Here is a 14,799-nt window from a genome sequence, read left to right on the forward strand (position 1 = left end):
AAATACATCAGGTATTGGTCTTGTGTGAATCAAGTCATTGTCCAATCGTGGTTTGTTCCAATGACTCTGGGATGACCAGGACTCCAGGCTGCCTTTTCTACTGTGCTATGAGTCTCAATCATGCTACTTTGTGGTGCAGTATGGCTGTTGGAGCTCTCACCACCATGCCAGCCTTATAGTAGATAGACGAAAGAAGCAGGGGGAGAGGGGACATTCCATCACCAGAGTCACATTCCATATATTGCATGGGAAGTTCTCTGTATAGCCTATTGGATGAACTTGAATCATCTAGCTGTACTCAGCTGGAAAGGACAGGAAATCGTGCTTAAAATCAGAGGTCTGAGAAGGAAGATCCAGGGATCCTGGGACAAAGATAGTTGTCACTGTCATATTGTACAGAGTGGAAGTTTCTAGATGTGATAACTGGGGATTATAGCCTGTGTCCCTTTTCTTGACCATGCCTTCAGCTTCAGGCCTTGATGTCCCCTTGGAACAGATTAAGGAGCGGACACACTCGTCCCATGAACTCTCAAGAAAGGATAGAATCATTTTGATGATCAGGGCCAACGAGGCCATCCTGAAGAGAATCCACAGGTGTATGTGTATGTGTGTGTGTGTGTGTGTGTGTGTGTGTGTGTGTTTAAGGGATCAACATCCCTACCCAAGAAGGGAGTTAGTTGATCCCAAAAGGACCAGGAGAGCTGCGATGCGGTTGGAAGAAGAGGTATGGAAGTTTGCAGAACTTCTGTGGTTGGCCTTAGGCACCTCCCTGCTCTTCTCTTGGCCTCAGTTTCCCCCACGTACATAAGCCAGAGGTTTTGCAGATGAAGGCTCTCCCCTGTGGTCCTTTGCAGCCTCGGGGAACACAGTGTGTAGTTCTGCTCTCCCAGCTGCCCTTCTAGCATCCAGGACTTTGGCCTGGGCTCAGGGTAGGGAGTTTTGGAGCAAGAGGCTGAGCAGGCTGCCCTGCCATTTCACAGAGCAGCCTCCTGGGCAGAGACCCTGGTGGCTCCTCACTCTCATGGTCATTGGCTATGCCATGTATGCCCTCCGTGGAGGCGGGCTGAATCTTTTGCGCCCACTTTCAGAGTGTCCATATCTAGAGAATGCTTTATTGGGTAACTTTCTTGTTTTTGAGACATCTTCTGATGTAGACCTGTCTTTGAATTCACATACCTCCTGCCCCTGCCTTGTTAAAACACTGTGATGACAGGGTTAAACCACATACCCATGTTCAGTTGTAGAATGTCAGGTCCACCCTCAGACTGTGGGAAAACCCTGAAAGTTTTCAAAGAAAATAGCCATGGTATACGATCTTAAGCACCAGAGGGACCAAGAATATGGAGGGTATGTGACTCCCTGAATGCTAGGCCTCTTTACACTGTATGGATAGGAACCCTCCAGGGCTGTGCACCTGTCAACCTGTGCAGTCTTGTGCAACAGTCCTAGTCTGGCAGGAGAAAGAGTGGGAAAAGAGCAGAGAAAGAAGTCTTCAGGAATGTCCCTTGAAGTGGGCGGGGCAAGCCTGATTCTCCAAAATGCTGGCTGCAGCTCACGCAGGTTCCCACCGAGAGGGCAGAGATAAGCATTGACCCAGTTGGAAGAATTCTTCCTGAGTTGTGAAAAACCAGGTTGTGATAGCGGGGTCCCCAGTATGAGACCCCCCTCTCAGGGGAGGAGAAGACTAAGGCAGAGGACTTTAAACCCAGAGGCTAGAAGGCAGTGATACGGCTCCCAGCAAGCCCCCAGCTGGACCCTTTACAATTAGGGACACAGAGGCCAAGAGAAGGTTCTAGAACTAGTGCAAATTGTGGAAACAAACAGATTAGAAGCTCACTGAGATGTCTCAGGCAAATGGCTTGGCCTCTCTGAATTTCAGCTTCTTTTTTGATAAAATGGGGGTGACACTTCTCTAAGTATCTTGTGAGTGGCTTGTCATATTGTCAGAGCCTTGTCTCAAGTCCACTAAAGGAATTTGGGGAGGGCTCTGTTGTATTGTGTGGGACCAAAAGAGGCAGTCTGTGTTCTGGTCAAGTGAGGCTTACTCCAGAGACCCGGTAGAACATCCTACAAGGGACGGAACAGTGAACCACACCCCCAGACACAGACGCCTGACACCATGAGTCCTCAACTCCATCATTCTGTGGCCATCAGTCACGTAGGCTGTCCAGACTCCACCCTCACAGTTACCTGGCAATAGCCAGGTATGCTCTGTCCCACAGTTACCCTGCAACAACAGGGTAGCCCATCCCACTATAAAAAGAACTGCTTGGTCCTCCTCTCTCTCTTGCTTCTCTTGCTTTCTCTCTAGCCCTCTTGCTCCCTCTCTCCCACTCCATTCTCCCCTCTCTCCATGTGACCATGGCCACCCTCTGCCTCTTTACTCTTCTCTCTCTCTCTGCTTTTCTACAACAAAGCTCTAAAACCATGGACTGTCTCTGCTCATCGAGATCTGTTATGCTGGAGTAATGGAGCAGGCTTCCCTAACCTCCTGCTGGGAGGCCTTCCTGCTCTCCAGCCACTGCTGCCAGTCAACCCAAGCCGCCCACTGAGCTCAACGCCTGAGCTGGCCAGACTCTCTTGTCCCCAAGATAACCTGCTAGAGCTCTCTCCCTACCCTTTCCCCTTCGGCCCCCACACCAGAGTTTGCCTGAGGGTCTGTACTCAGCTCTTCTGCAACATACAGTGGCCTGGGATGTCTGAGAGCAAGAACCTGTCATCCCTGGCTCCATGTGGCCCAGGAACCCCAAAACCCCCAAACCATCTCTTCCATGGTACCAAGCAGTCTATGGTGCCCGAGAGTCAGAGCTGAGACTATACCTTCTTCCCCTGCCGCCAGCAGGGTCCTGAGGCATGTGAGGCCCCACGCCCGTCCTGCGATGTTTCCGTGGGGTCCCATGGCAGTCTCCCCGAGCTCTGGTGGGACTCAGGTCTCTCCCATCCCTTTAATTCCCAATACCCGGCACTCCACAGTATAGGGCTATCTCCTCTGAGCCTAATTGCCTCCATTTTTATCAGATCAGCTGGACTCATGTGCAAAGTTGGTCACAGCTGGGCTTGTGGAATGCTCTGTTGACCCCCCCGCTCAGAAGGAGGAGGTAGGGAGAGTCTGAATATCCAGCAATTCCTCCCAGGCAGCTGTATGCAGCTCTGCCCTAAGTGCACGTGGTCTGGGGTCTTGAGGAAGGTGAGGGTATATAGGCTGGGAAGGACTAGGGGAGGGGGTTCCATCTATGTAACTATGGGGAAGTCACCACCCATGCCGGGTGAAAACCTTCCATTGTAGATACTTTACCCAAGCTCCTGTCTGTGATCCCTCACCAAGGCTCTGTAAGTAAACTCAGTATATTCGTGGATGTATTCCACTTTAATGGAAGCAAACGTTTTGGTTTGTCATTGGAGGTCTTAGAAAGAGTAGGGAGAGCTGTCTAGTTCCCCAGATCCCACCTCAAGAGAAAATTCTCACGACAGGCCTTCTCCTTCTCCTCCCCAGTCCAGGGTCATGGTCTAATGGAGGGTGTGGTGTCCCCAAGGCTGCCCTCCCTCCTCTGTAGAGAAGGAACATGTGGCCTTCAGTCTTAGCTCTTTTCGGGGATAGCAGGAGAGTGAGAGACACAAAGAGACAGAGAGACAGAAAGACACACAGACACAGACACAGAGAGACACAAAGACAGACACAGAGACACAGAGAGACAGAGACAGAAAGACACAGAGACACAGACATAGACACAGACACAGAGAGAGACAGGCACAGACACAGACACAGACAGAGACACAGAGACACAGACACAGAGACACAGACACAGAGACACAGACACAGAGACAGAGAGACAGAGAGGGATGCTGAGGCAACCGGGGCTACTGTCCCTCCAGTCCCACCTTCTGAATACTTACTTACGCTGTCCCGTATAAACTCAGTTGCCTCTGGGTGCCTGCCATGGCTCTAAGTCATAGCACTGATGAACCCTATTTGGGGCCTTCTTGGAAGGCTTATAGTTTGGCTGTTGTTTTCCCCGTGAAGTCCAAGGGAGACAAGGTGTTTTAAGCCCCCTGACTGTTCCACCTTGGTCCTCGCCTAGAGCAGGGGAATAGGATGCATGAGGGAGGCTCAAAGGCCTTGTGTCCCTCTAGGGGACCAGTTGACCCCATAGCTATGGAGGACAGCTCCACACAGACGGGAAAGAGCTGAGAGATCATAACCCACCTGGCTGGGAAAGGCCAGAGCCTACTTAGGCTACAAGCTGTGTCCCAGGCCCACCAAGCCACCCCCATGAAAGACCAGTCAGTCACCTGTGGTGAGTTCTCAGGCAGGTGAGTTCCCACCTAACCAGCTCCCCTACCCCAGCCACTCATGTGATGGCTGAAGCCCACAGTGCTGAGCATGACAAAGGTGAAGCAGAAGCTCTCCTCGTAGCTCCAGCCTTCCATGTGGGAGAAGAGAAGTGGAGGCAGCAGCATGAAGGACTGGAGGTCAGAGAGCAGTGCAGCAGGGCCTGCCAGCCTCCTTGCCTGCAGGGTCCTGGAACGCACAGCATCGGCCTGAGGCTCTGTCTATGCCCAGCCTCTCCAGCTTGTGCCCCCTCACGTTTCCTGCCAAAAGCTTGGGGTGGCTTTGACTCCTGCCATCCTCATCCTCACCATGGACATGATCACAGACCCTGTCCTGGGCTTTGCTCCCCCAACCTCACCACCAGCCTCCCATTCCTCTCCCTTCTGCTCCCAAACTCCATTTCCACCACAGTCTCCCAGCTGGAAGCGATTCATCCAGGTTTGTGGCCACTGCCTCACCTGTTAGCTGCTCCCCAGCTGGTGGGCACATTGGTGCACCCCACACTACATAAAGTGGCCCAGCTGATGGAGTGCTAGCAGGCAGCCAGGCTCCTGTTGCATCCTCCAATGCAGGAGGGAGGCGTATTTGAGGGGACACCTCCTTCATCTCTGGGCATGGCCACCCTGGTCATTTCACTTCCATGCTGGAGGTGGCAGCTGCTGCCTAGCCAGGCCTGATGACTAGACAGAGCAAGGCTGGCACATCAGGTTGCTGTTGGGCTCTGGAGTTCTTGTCCATTCTGGCTCCACTTCTTGGACTCTGACTCCTGCAAGGTTTTGGGAACTTGGGCAAGGCTTGATCTTTCTGAGCCACTTTGCTTGACTTTAAATTGGGCTCCAGACCTGTCATGGGGGAGGGGGTGATGAGAGGCCACAGTGGGGCCACATTGTAGGTGGGAATGCCAGTCCCTGAGCATCCAGTGGGTGCCAGGCTGAATGAATGGACCGATGAATCAAGATGGGAGGTTGCCATATGGGCATCTGATTCTCTCTCTCTCTCTCTCTCTCTCTCTCTCTCTCTCTCTCTCTCTCTCTCTCTCTCTCTCATTTCCCTTTCCATTCACGCTTTGTTTTGTTTGTCTTAAACCAGGCTTTTATGTTGCCTCTAGGCTGGCCTCAAACTTTTTAATGTAACCTGTTTTTTTAACCCCGTCTCCACCTCTCAAGCGCTGAGATCACAAAGTGATGGTCTGAATAAGTGGGATGCTAGGGAGGTGTTCGAGAGTGAGCCTTGTAGTGGAGTGCTGGAAAGACAAGGCAAGGAAGGATATAAGGATGCTGGTTCCAGAAGAGGGAAGAGGCAGTGGTGGTGGAGCCTAAGTCATCAGCAGTGTGAGCCTGCCACCTGGTGGTAAGTCCTGGGTCATGCAGGCAAGACTGAGGGCAAGGTCTTTTGGGCAGCTGATCAGGGTCGGTTCCTGAAATCCAGGGCTGCAGGGATTCTGGGTTTCTGTCCACACTATTTCCACACAACAGTCCTAAGTGTTTTTAAGACAGGCTCCACATCACCCTGGTTCTGGAGGAGAAATGGGTCCGGAGGACAGTGTTAGGGGCCAAGGGATGCTGATGCACTGGGAGAGTTTGCAGGGACAGGTGGGATGACCAAAGTCCCCCAGTGCATCAGCCCCCAAACTTGAATATGCACACAGCTCCCCTGGTGTCTGGGGAAGTGCAGAAGCCAGGTCCATGTGTCCTGAGGCTGCTTGTAAGAGGCTTGGAGGTATGCTACAGGTGTCACACCCTGTCATACCCTCTGGGGTGCAATCACTGGAACCATTGCCCCTCAGGGTAAGGCCACCTCCAAAGTTCCAGCAGCTTGTCCCATGCTGCCCTCACCAATGGTAATGATGGTGGGCACGGAAAAGAAGTAAGAGCCTACAAACTCCCAGCGCCCCATGCTGGCGTATTTCCCAGGAGGTAGGTCCCAACTTTATATGTTTGGGTGATGTCCTGGAGGAAGTGATGCAGTGACCAACAGGATCTTGAGAGAGGAGGATGGGCCCCTGCACCCCCAAGACACCCCCTCTCCCATGTCTGTGCCATACCTACAACCACACTCTTGTTGTATAGACAGTTTCTCCACAGGGAAAAACTTCCTCCTGGAGGAAGGAGAAAAGCTCCGAGACTTCCAGGCTCAGGAAGCTCAGGAGGGCACAGGATTCACAAACCCGGTCCCCAAAGTTAAATCTCACAGTAACAACTGCTGGGGAGAACCATCAATAGAGCTGCCTTTAAGTTGTGTTGTGAGCTCTAGGGATGTGAGGTGTCACCCATAATGGGATGGACTTTTCAGTGATGCTGCTGCCTTTGAATCATCCACATTCCTATTAGTAACTCCAATAAACCCCCTGGTTCCTCCAGCTAGAAGTGAGTGGGATTGTTTCTTTGGTCAATTAATCCCTGGTGCCCTATCTGACTTGAAGAGAATTTTTCATGTGTCCCCAGGAAAACTTAACACAATATCTCATCCTTTATTCCAAGTCTATTGGGGGCGGGGAGTCTCTGCCTTTTCTACCAATCAAGGGCTTCCCAGAGGCAGATAACATGGGGATAAGTCCTTCTCCAGCTTATCCCGGAGTCAGGTCAGGGTGGCTTAACTGTCTAGCTCAGCCCTAATCTCACAGGACGCAATAGGCTGCTGTTGCCAGAGGATGACAGAGCTATGACCTCAGCCTTCGGCGGAACACAGGAGAACTGAATTACCTATGCTCTGGGACCACCAAGACTGTTTCTGGTCCAAAGGAGGCTGTGTTGGGAGGGTTTCAGCTTTTACATGTCTAGTTTTTCTTATCTGCAAAGCAAAATACTAACAGCGGGGAATGTTGCTGTCTTGTTAGGGCTACCACACTGTGGAAATGCAGAGATGACAGGGCAGAGGCAGGAGACTTTGTGGACAGAGTGATGCTGGGTTTTCTTGGAGGGTCTTCCCACTGAGAAGACATTTAGGAGGTCAGGACAACAGCAGCAGAGCCAGGGGAGGTCATACCATGCCTTGGACATAAAGTCATGGGATTCTAAGAAATATCCATACAGGTGCACAGGTCTATGCAAGTGCAGCCTCCAGCTGCACTTGATAAACAGCCTCAGCTCTTGGCTGTGCGTTTAGGCTAAACCTCGCTGAGCCTCGGTTCATCTCTTAGGGGGATGCGGAGGCTAGTGAGGAATGTGCTGGGCAAGGGAAAGGCTGTAAGGGAAGCATTTACTGATGGTGGCCAGACAGTCCCTGCTCTGCCTAGCTTCAGATGCAGCCCAGCTGGCTTCCCCAGTGGTTTGGGCAAGCTGCTTTACTCTGGGTCTAGCCTAGAAAAACATACTTTCCTCCTTAGAGTCTGGCCATGCCTCCAAGGTATTTGCCCCTCCCCTGTCCTTTGAAAGAGGTTGGGTGTGGCCTTTTATCCTTTGCCCCTTGTCTCAGCAAGCCCCACCACAGTGGGGTGATCAGACCAAACACAACCCTGTCTCCTCTTGACAGCCTTGTAGCTTGTGACCCAGGGAAGCACTTGTCTGCATTCTCTAATGGCTGTGTTCTGGATGGCTCTTCCCACAGTGATAGTACTGCCCTCTCACTTCCTTAAAGATGCAGCCCCTCTCCTTGATAGAGTGAGGCCCTCTCCACTGGATCCAGCCCCTCCCGGTGGTTACCTCGCCCCTCCCAACCACATAAGCCATTCTTTCCAAGACTATTGACTCTGCCTCTCTCAGCACTTCACTATCTGGGGCCAGAACCCTCCTCATCCCTGCAATGAGCTTCAAGCTTTTTATCCCACCCATTGCTTCTTTCTTTGGCTGGTTTTGCTAGTTCCCTTACCTGGATCGGTAGGTCCAGCATCAAGCCATCTAGACTCTTGGCATTCTGTAGAAGCTCACATTTGTTGCACTGGAAGTTGAGACTGGAGTTTTTGATGGCATGATCTTTCAGTGTCTAGAACACACCGGTGCCTGGTGCCAGGTAAGCCAAGTAGGAAAGCAATAGGAGCCTTGAACCTGGCACCTGCCAGTCCCAGGCCCAGCAGGGTGTCTCCGGAGATCACGGAGCCCAGGTGTGCTATGGTGGACAGGAATCAGGAATGGGCAAGAGAGGCCAGGAGGGGACCTTCTCTAAGCAAGTGCCTGCTGGTGGCCTGTTTCCACTGCTGAAGAGTTACAGCAGGGTGCAATAGCCCTATCCACCCTCAAAGATCCAAATCCAGGGACAAACTGATAGCTTACTGGAAAGTTGAAGCCAGGGGAAATGAGAGGGTTGCCAGGTAGCCACAGGCCAGGGGAGGGAAGGACCCAGACTCCCTCCCTCCCCACTCCCCAGCTCTGAGCCCCAAGAACTTCCCCTCAGTGAGAAGACTGTTGAAATCCACAGTGCACAAGAGAAACAGCCAGGTTTATTGTCACAGAGCTCCTGTCTAACTTGTCACACCAGGGACTTCCTGCAAGTGCTTGTTGTACTCAGTGTCACACTAGGTTCCCTTAAAGAACTCAAAGAGCCCAGCTGGCTAAGGTAAGTCTGTGTATGAGGGAGGCAGAAATTTGTGGACCCAGATTTATCCTAGCTGCTCTGGAAGAGGTCTCAGAGCCGAGTCAGGGACCAGCATGTATAGAGCTGATGGAAGAGCCGAGGCAGGGACCAGCATGTATAGAGCTGACGGAGGAATTCAGATTTCAGCCCTTTACTGACTGGCGGTAAGTCCTGGGGGTAGAAAATCCTCTGTGGATGTGGGTCCTCCCTAGGGACTCCCCTCAACCTCCTGGATTCTCTCCCCAAATGCTGCAAAGACAGAGATGCTTAGAAACCTTCTTGCAACTGGGGAGAAAGGAAATCTGAGGAAGAATTCGTCTTCTTAAGACTGGCCTGTCCTCCCTTCAGGCCCACAGTGCTGAAATCCGGCAGAAGGACCAGGTGCGGATGTTCCCATGGAAGCCTAGGCCCCAGGGAACTCATTCTGTAAGGCTTCTGAGATCTGTTATTCCTCCTGCTTCTCACAAGGAGTAATGAGGAACAGGGATGCCCTGGGGATCAAGGGAGGTCATGTTCAGAAGGTGGTGGGACACGTAGATGATACCCTGAGGCTTCTTCAGGAATCCACCTTCACTTGTGGCCAAGGAAAGCTGGAGAGTGCTGGCAGGTAGCCTTTGTGTTTAGAGTTCCACAGCTGTGAGCCTACTATGGACAGTTCCCTGTGTGCACCTAAAGTACCCCTGGGTGTGTGTGTGTTCAGGTCCCTTCCTCCAGCCACTGTCCCGAACACTCATTCTCTCCAGGTTTGTCCCTGTCAAGGCTCTAGGGTTGTTACAATGGGGGCCAACTCAGTCCTTAGAGAGTGAAGATACAGCAAGAGGAGTCCTGGCACACAGTGGGGGGGGGGGGTCCTGTGGTGTGCCTAGTGTGTAACAGTGAACGCAAAAACCAACTCAGCCTTTGGTTGCAGCTCAAGGCTTCCTGACTATGAAGGTGGCATTGGCAGTTTGGCCATCATGATTCATGTTGGGTTTTTCCGGGTCCCCTTTGAGGAACCAGGGAAACGGGCTCTGAGGCCAGCATGCAAACCTCTACCCACTAAGTCTTTGATTTTTTTCTCTGCATTTCCCCTAAATTATTCTGTAGGCACACCTAGCTCTTTTCTCTGGAGAATTACTGACCACCTGTCTGGGGAGTATATGGGTTGGGAAAGAAGGTAGCATGGGTTTGGGGGGTGGTTGAAACATTTGGGTATCACGCAGAGATGGAGATCCTCTGAGGGCCGGGGTCAGGGTCAGGGGCTGCTCCATCCCTGGGGTCCAGGCCCCTGATGAACATCCAGAGACTGGAACACCTGTGCAGAAGCAGGGACCTCAGGCTGAAGACTACCGCCAGCCACGCCAGACTTAGGATGATCCATACAGCTGCCAAGCTCCGGTACATGGTGATGTGATGCTTGCTAGGGTCTGTACTTGCCAGGGAAGGTGACGGCTTGTGTCTGAGGGCACAGCCACCCTCAGATTCCATAGGGTTCTCTCTCCTACCAGTTGTGGCAAAAGCAGAATATCTGAGATGCCACCAGGAGTCCACAGTGGCCCCAGAAATAACCAGTCTCAGCTGCTATCCCCATGCAATGCACCCCAGGTTCTAGTGAATACCTGATTTTCTCATCCTCACCGACAACATAGTCCCCAAAGCCAATGGTGCTGAGGGTGATGAGGGCAAAATAGAAACCCTTGCCAAAGCTCCAACCCTCCACGTGACTGAATAACATGGGTGGGAAGATGAAAATCACCACAGTCCCCAGGGTCAGGAACAGAGCCAGGCCCAGGACCTGAAAGAGCTAGAAAGGGAGGGTCTGTCGTTAAAACTCAGGGTCTGATCCCCGTCTCTTTGCAGGTAGACTCCATGGTCTCATGTGCTGCAGAGGATTTTGAGGCCATGCCTTGTATGCCTGAGTCACTCTTCATCTTGTCTCTCTGTTCAGCTCACAGCTGTCAATTCTTAGGTCTCTGTCTTTAACCCTATACCCCTAATCCCATCTCCACGTTTGCAGCTGTCTGTCCCAGAGGGACCCAGATGATACACACCGTCTTATCTGGGAATGCCTTGGGTGGTCCTCTCGCCTGTCCGGTTTGGTCAGATGGTCATGCAGCCCTGCGCCCAGGTGGCTGAGGAAGACCATGTTGAGTGGGATGCCGACCAGGGCCGAGAAGACACAGAAGAGTTCCCCTGCCTCTGTGCTGGGAGCCAGGTTGCCATAGCCTGTATATCAGGTGGAGGAGAAGGAGAGTCCAGAAATGCCTCCTGCCAGCTCCCCTCTCCTTGTCCTCTGGGGGAGAAGTTCTCTGTTCCCCTAGACCCTCATCCTATCCTCTACTAGAACAATCTTTACTTATAGAAGGCTCCTCTCCAATGATGCTGCCTCCATGACGCTCTCCCAACTGCTACCCTCTGCCTCCCTCTGCCTCCCTGCCAGGCATGCTTCCCCAAGATGTTTCCCATCCTTTCTATTTCCCTATTTGCCTTATAATCATAGTGATTTAATTCCTCTTTTCTGGTTTGGGAGGCCAAGCCTGGGTCAGATTTAAATTCATACCCTGACCCATATTCTAAGTCTCTGTTTGGACTGCCAAGAAAAAGGAAGGTGTTTGGAACTGAATGGGGGCTTAACTGAATGGAAAGGAGGCCTGTGTGAGACTGGGGTGGATGGGGGAGGCATCCTGCTATTACCACATCTCCTCAGGTTTGCTGGGATGTCACCTGCAGCTTTGAGGGACAGTCCCTCTATACAAATGACCTCCCTCTTCAAATATCTCTGCTATATTTCTCCTGGAGAGGACTTTCTGGTCTGTGGCCAGGCTCACAGTGTCAGAGCATTAACACACCAGGGTCAGCTCACGGCCAGACAGGAGTGTTGTCAATAGAGACCCATGCTTGTCTTCATACAGCTGTACTGAGTGAGGGTTCTTCCCAGCCCTTCAGAGGGCCCCAGGGAGGTGAATCCAGCCCCTCACTGCAGCAGACTAAGCAGGCTTCACTGCTTTTATCTGTTACTGTCCCACCATGTCCCTGTTGGTGCTTCCTGTGTCACCATCTAGATAAACAGCATCCTTGACCCAGCGGTGGGAATGATCTCAGCTGAGCAGGGTCTAGTGAGGCCCCTCCTTCCCAGCCCCTTTTCCTATGGTGGTGACCATTGTGCCTTCAAAGAAGAAACTGCTCCCGAAGTCCCAGTTGCTGGGGTTGGTGGAGTTGCCTTTGGGGTTCACACCGTTCAGCCAGGCTTCCAGGATGACTTGCGGGAGTGGCGCGGTCAGGAGTCAAGTCAGCCCGCTCCCACCAAACTCTCAGGAGGATGCTTTTGTGTGCTTACGTTTATTAAGTCTCTCAGATAACATCGTTTCCACGTCACAGAAGGGAACATGAAAGTTCTGATTGGCTAAGACACTTGCTAAGTAGCTGAGAGTTGGCTGAGGTGTGTGCTCTAATGGGCAGGGGCTAAGGAGGTGACGTGGAGATGTTTTTTGGTGACTAGGAAGATGACACACATACATACACTAGTTAGGGCAAGGTAAGGTTAGTGTTGGATACTTCTGGAAGAGATCTGCTGGGACGGTGGATCCTGGAGGTTCCCTCCCATGGGCCATGTGGTGGGAAGCCATGGAGTATTCCTGAACACCTAGAGGGCTGGCTGCTTTGCTCGCTGGCACGCTTCAGAGTGCAGAGCCCATGCCTGCAGAAGAAATTCCATCAGGGACCCGGGAGAGGTTGTGTGTACTCTGTGGTGTGTTGTCTGTCGGTGCTGTGTGTTGCATGGGTATGTACTCTGTGTGTGTCTGTGTTTTGTGTTTGCAGGGCAGGAACCTTGGTAGGTTCAAGCCCCATCCCTCAGCTCCTTCTCCCCAACTCTAGCCCTCTTCTGCTTTAGCTAGGAACGTGGCCCAGGGCAACATCAGATCACTTTGTTAACCTGCAGTGCTTCAAAGGCAGGGAGCCTTTGAGACGTATGGCTGCTTCTCCTACATCCTTTTCCTGTAGGAACTGATTTTCACCTGCTAGGTAGAGGCCTCCCGGCTCTCCCCTGGACAGGAACAAGCTTCTTAGGATGCGGACTTTGGCTTCCTCTTTCCCACACATGCAGAGAGCTCAACCAGACATTTAAGAGCATGTCCCCTCCCTGGAGACCCCCACTCTTGGGGACAGCATTTTCCCAAGTCCTTGGCTATCCTTCTGCACCTCTTGGCCCTCTACCCTATAAAGAAGAGTCTTTGGCCTCCCTAGAGCTCTGAGTGTGGGTGAGTGGCCTCGGGTGGCTGCTACATCTTTGTCTCTGACAATCCCATGGTGAAGGAGGAGGGAGGCAGGCATAGAAGCTTCCACATGGAGACATGTTTGAACACTACACTCAGCGTCATTTACGGCTCAGTGTGTGAGTTTCCTAGGGACTGGGATTCCCTTAAATATTACACTAACATTTCTCTGCCTCTACCCGCCCTGTCCTGAGACTGAGGACTTTGAGGGACATGTATGCCCCCATCTTTCCTAGTGAGTCCCTAGTGCTACATACTGGCCCTTTTGGGCTGCAGTCAGACCTTTGTCCTTGATTGCAGAACTAGTTTGAGCCTGTCCACCTGTCTGTCCATTGCTCAACTGGTTCTTCCTGCATGCCAGGACTGAGGCAGGAGAAAGTTTGAGGTGTCCCTGTCTCTGGTTCACTCCTGGGATGTTGGGAGATCTGAAGGTGAATATTAACCCTGAGTAACTCTGAATGCATGGAGTGTGTCCTAGAAGAGCTGAACAGGGACTCTCTGCTGAAGTCTTTTCTTGTAGACAAGTTGCTCTTGGTCTCAAGAGTTGTCTTGGGGCTTTAGCATCTCTTGGTGGCCTCACTCAGTTTCTGTTGGCAGGTCTGAGACTTGATTCCCTAAAGCTCTCAGGTGCTGCTGCTGATGTTGGTGGTGATGCTGGTGGTGGAGCATGCATGTGTGTGCGTGCATGTGTGAGTGTGAGTGTGTGTGTGTGTGTGTGTGTGTGTATGTGTTTCTACGTGCAGGCATGTGCCATGGTATGTGTGTGTGGAAACCAAAGGACATTTTTTGGGAATTGGTTCTCTCTTTTCACTTTGTGGTCTCCAGGGTTTGAACTCAGTTCTTGATGGGACTTTCCTCTGTCTGCTGAGCCATCTTGCTTGCCCCACACCTGGATGTTTAATGTGGGTTCTGGGCATTTTAGTCAGACCCTCATATTTGTAGGACAAGATCATAGCTCAGCCCCACATTTACTCTTTTATTTCACAGTATTGTTTAGGACATTTAAGTTAAGTGACTCAGTTAAGGCTACATAGGTCTAGCTGTAGACTAGAGATTCTTCAGATTCCGGTTCCCACCACATTCTGTCTCCAAACATGAACCAACAACTCGGTGGTGGTTCTGAATCTGCCACAGGCTCCTCCACCCACCTCCCTTCTGGTCCCATCTTTCCTTACTCCCTCACCAGAACGAGCATCTCCAGGGTCTGCTGGTTCAGGCAGGTGTAGTTCTCTAGGAAGAACAGCTCTTCCAGCTGGAACTGGTCCCTGGATTGAGCTTCTGCCTGTTTCTCCAGCAGCTGGAAAATGACGGTTCCAAGCAGCAGGTAGCAGATAGGCCATAAACAGGGGCAGTACCCGGCCACACCAAAAGCAGCAGAGCACATGGGCATCACAGACATGGGCATCATAGAAATGGGCATCACAGACACGGGCATCGCAGACAGGGCATCACATTCATAGGAATCACAGACAAGGGCATGGCAGACATGGGCATAACAGACATGGGCATAACAGACATGGGCATAACAGACATGGGCATCACAGACCTGGACATCAAGAACCTGGGAATCACAGACCTTGGCATCAAAGGCATGGGCATCACAGACACGGGCATCACAGACATTGGCATGACTGACAAGGGCATCACAGTCATGTGTATCATAGACATGGGCATCACAGACACAGGCATCACAACATGGCCATCACA

The 14,799-nt window shown here is 51.9% G+C and overlaps 1 protein-coding gene and 1 pseudogene across 1 annotated transcript; both read right to left on the reverse strand.

The window, feature by feature from the left end:
- Positions 1-288: 288 nt before the first annotated feature.
- On the reverse strand, positions 289-9,804 carry LOC110312266 (potassium channel subfamily K member 17-like; annotated as a pseudogene).
- A 229-nt stretch (positions 9,805-10,033) lies between these two features.
- Positions 10,034-14,447, reverse strand: LOC110312265 (potassium channel, subfamily K, member 16-like). The gene is made up of 5 exons (XM_085833107.1): positions 14,280-14,447; positions 11,966-12,082; positions 10,866-11,046; positions 10,438-10,622; positions 10,034-10,250 (listed from the first exon to the last, which is right to left on the reverse strand). Exons 1-5 carry the CDS (start codon positions 14,285-14,287, stop codon positions 10,034-10,036), a joined length of 708 nt encoding a protein of 235 aa, XP_085689233.1. The 5' UTR covers positions 14,288-14,447.
- Between the last annotated feature and the right edge of the window lie 352 nt (positions 14,448-14,799).

This window comes from Mus caroli, unplaced genomic scaffold, assembly GCF_978045245.1.
Source record: "Mus caroli unplaced genomic scaffold, Mus_caroli_1 scaffold_18, whole genome shotgun sequence".
Taxonomy (NCBI): domain Eukaryota; kingdom Metazoa; phylum Chordata; class Mammalia; order Rodentia; family Muridae; genus Mus; species Mus caroli.

Coding starts and splice junctions, on each gene's coding strand:
- LOC110312265 (XM_085833107.1), bottom strand. Junction 11,047..11,965: donor GGCACAATGGTCACCACCAT/AGGAAAAGGGGC, acceptor CACCTGATATAC/AGGCTATGGCAACCTGGCTC. Junction 10,623..10,865: donor ATTCCCAGATAAGACGGTGT/GTATCATCTGGG, acceptor CTCCCTTTCTAG/CTCTTTCAGGTCCTGGGCCT.